Below are 1,251 nucleotides of genomic sequence, written 5' to 3' on the forward strand. Positions count from 1 at the left end.
AGCGAAGGGTTTTTTAAACAGTCTAATTCAACCTTAATATGTCAAGTGGTAGCAAAGTGAGACTGCTGAATAAACGCTATAACTACTGAACCATCTTTCTAATGCTTATAATGCATTGTAAGAAAGAAACAAGGAAGGAGGTCTGGCTAACAGGAATCATCTGGAAGAAAACAAAGAGATCTGTTTCCAAAGCACAGAATCCTACTCAAGATTACCATACCTTACAAGACACATAAATGATCACAAGAAATTAAGAAACACCAGGGAGAAATGAGGGGAAAAGTGCTGCTGAAAAACACAGAGGGTTTTCAGGTGGTTTCCTACCCCCTACCATCGGCCGAAGTGGGTGTCTGCACCACACTTGTCTGCTGTCCTGGCACTGGAGCTCTTGCACTGCTGATCAGAAGATCAAATTTGGTGCTTCTACAGGTATTAGAGCAAACTTTGTCATGCTGGTAAAAGTCAATCTGTCCAGAGTCCATCATTTTCCTGTGCAAAGGGAGACAAGAAGTACGAGTTTAGCCTGCACTTCATCTAGAGGGAACTAGGCCTCAAGGACAAATAGGGACAACATTGCTGAGTCTACTCTGTAGATCAGTGAAACCTAATAGTATTAGAAGTCATTAGGCTGCAAAAATTCTAATTGGGAGTTTCAATTTTCACTGGTCTTATCCACATTTACCAGTATCCCTCTTCCCTCCCTAGTTTACTCATTATGAGTATTCGCCTCTATTTCCAATTATTACTAAGTTTGAGGTATGTACTCCTGACAATAGCTAAGTTTCCCCATAGAATCTCATTGAAACCAAACCAAAAAGGGGAAATCCTGACACAATTAAGAAATGCCACAGGGGAATTAGAATTTTATGATGAGATTCTGATGTATTAGTATTCCTAGACCAGCAACATCTGTTGCCACTTTTAGAGACATAAAGCTTCAGCAGATATCTTTTCTTCAAAAACAAAACAAAACAAAACAAAACAACTCTCTTAAAAAAAACAAAAAAGGCCGGGCGTGGTGGCTCACGCCTGTAATCCTAGCACTCTAGGAGGCTGAGGCGGGTGGATTGTTTGAGCTCAGGAGTTCGAGACCAGCCTGAGCAAGAGTGAGACCCCATCTCTACTGAAGATAGAAAGAAATTAATCGGACAACTAAAAATATATACAAAAAATTAGCCGGGCATGGTGGCGTACGCCTGTAGTCTCAGCTACTCAGGAGGCTGAGGCAGCAGGATTGCTTGAGCCCAGGAG

General features: G+C 41.6%; 1 protein-coding gene across 1 annotated transcript in view; it reads right to left on the reverse strand.

Moving 5' to 3' along the window:
• GMEB1 (glucocorticoid modulatory element binding protein 1) overlaps positions 1-1,251 on the reverse strand; it is a 47,210-nt gene that overhangs the window by 22,963 nt on the left and 22,996 nt on the right. The window contains exon 4 of the mRNA XM_012645903.1: positions 324-489. Coding sequence (XP_012501357.1) covers positions 324-489 — 166 coding nt within the window. The remainder of the gene's footprint in view (positions 1-323; positions 490-1,251) is intronic.

This window comes from Propithecus coquereli, unplaced genomic scaffold, assembly GCF_000956105.1.
Source record: "Propithecus coquereli isolate 6110/MARCELLA unplaced genomic scaffold, Pcoq_1.0 Scaffold239, whole genome shotgun sequence".
Classification (NCBI taxonomy): domain Eukaryota; kingdom Metazoa; phylum Chordata; class Mammalia; order Primates; family Indriidae; genus Propithecus; species Propithecus coquereli.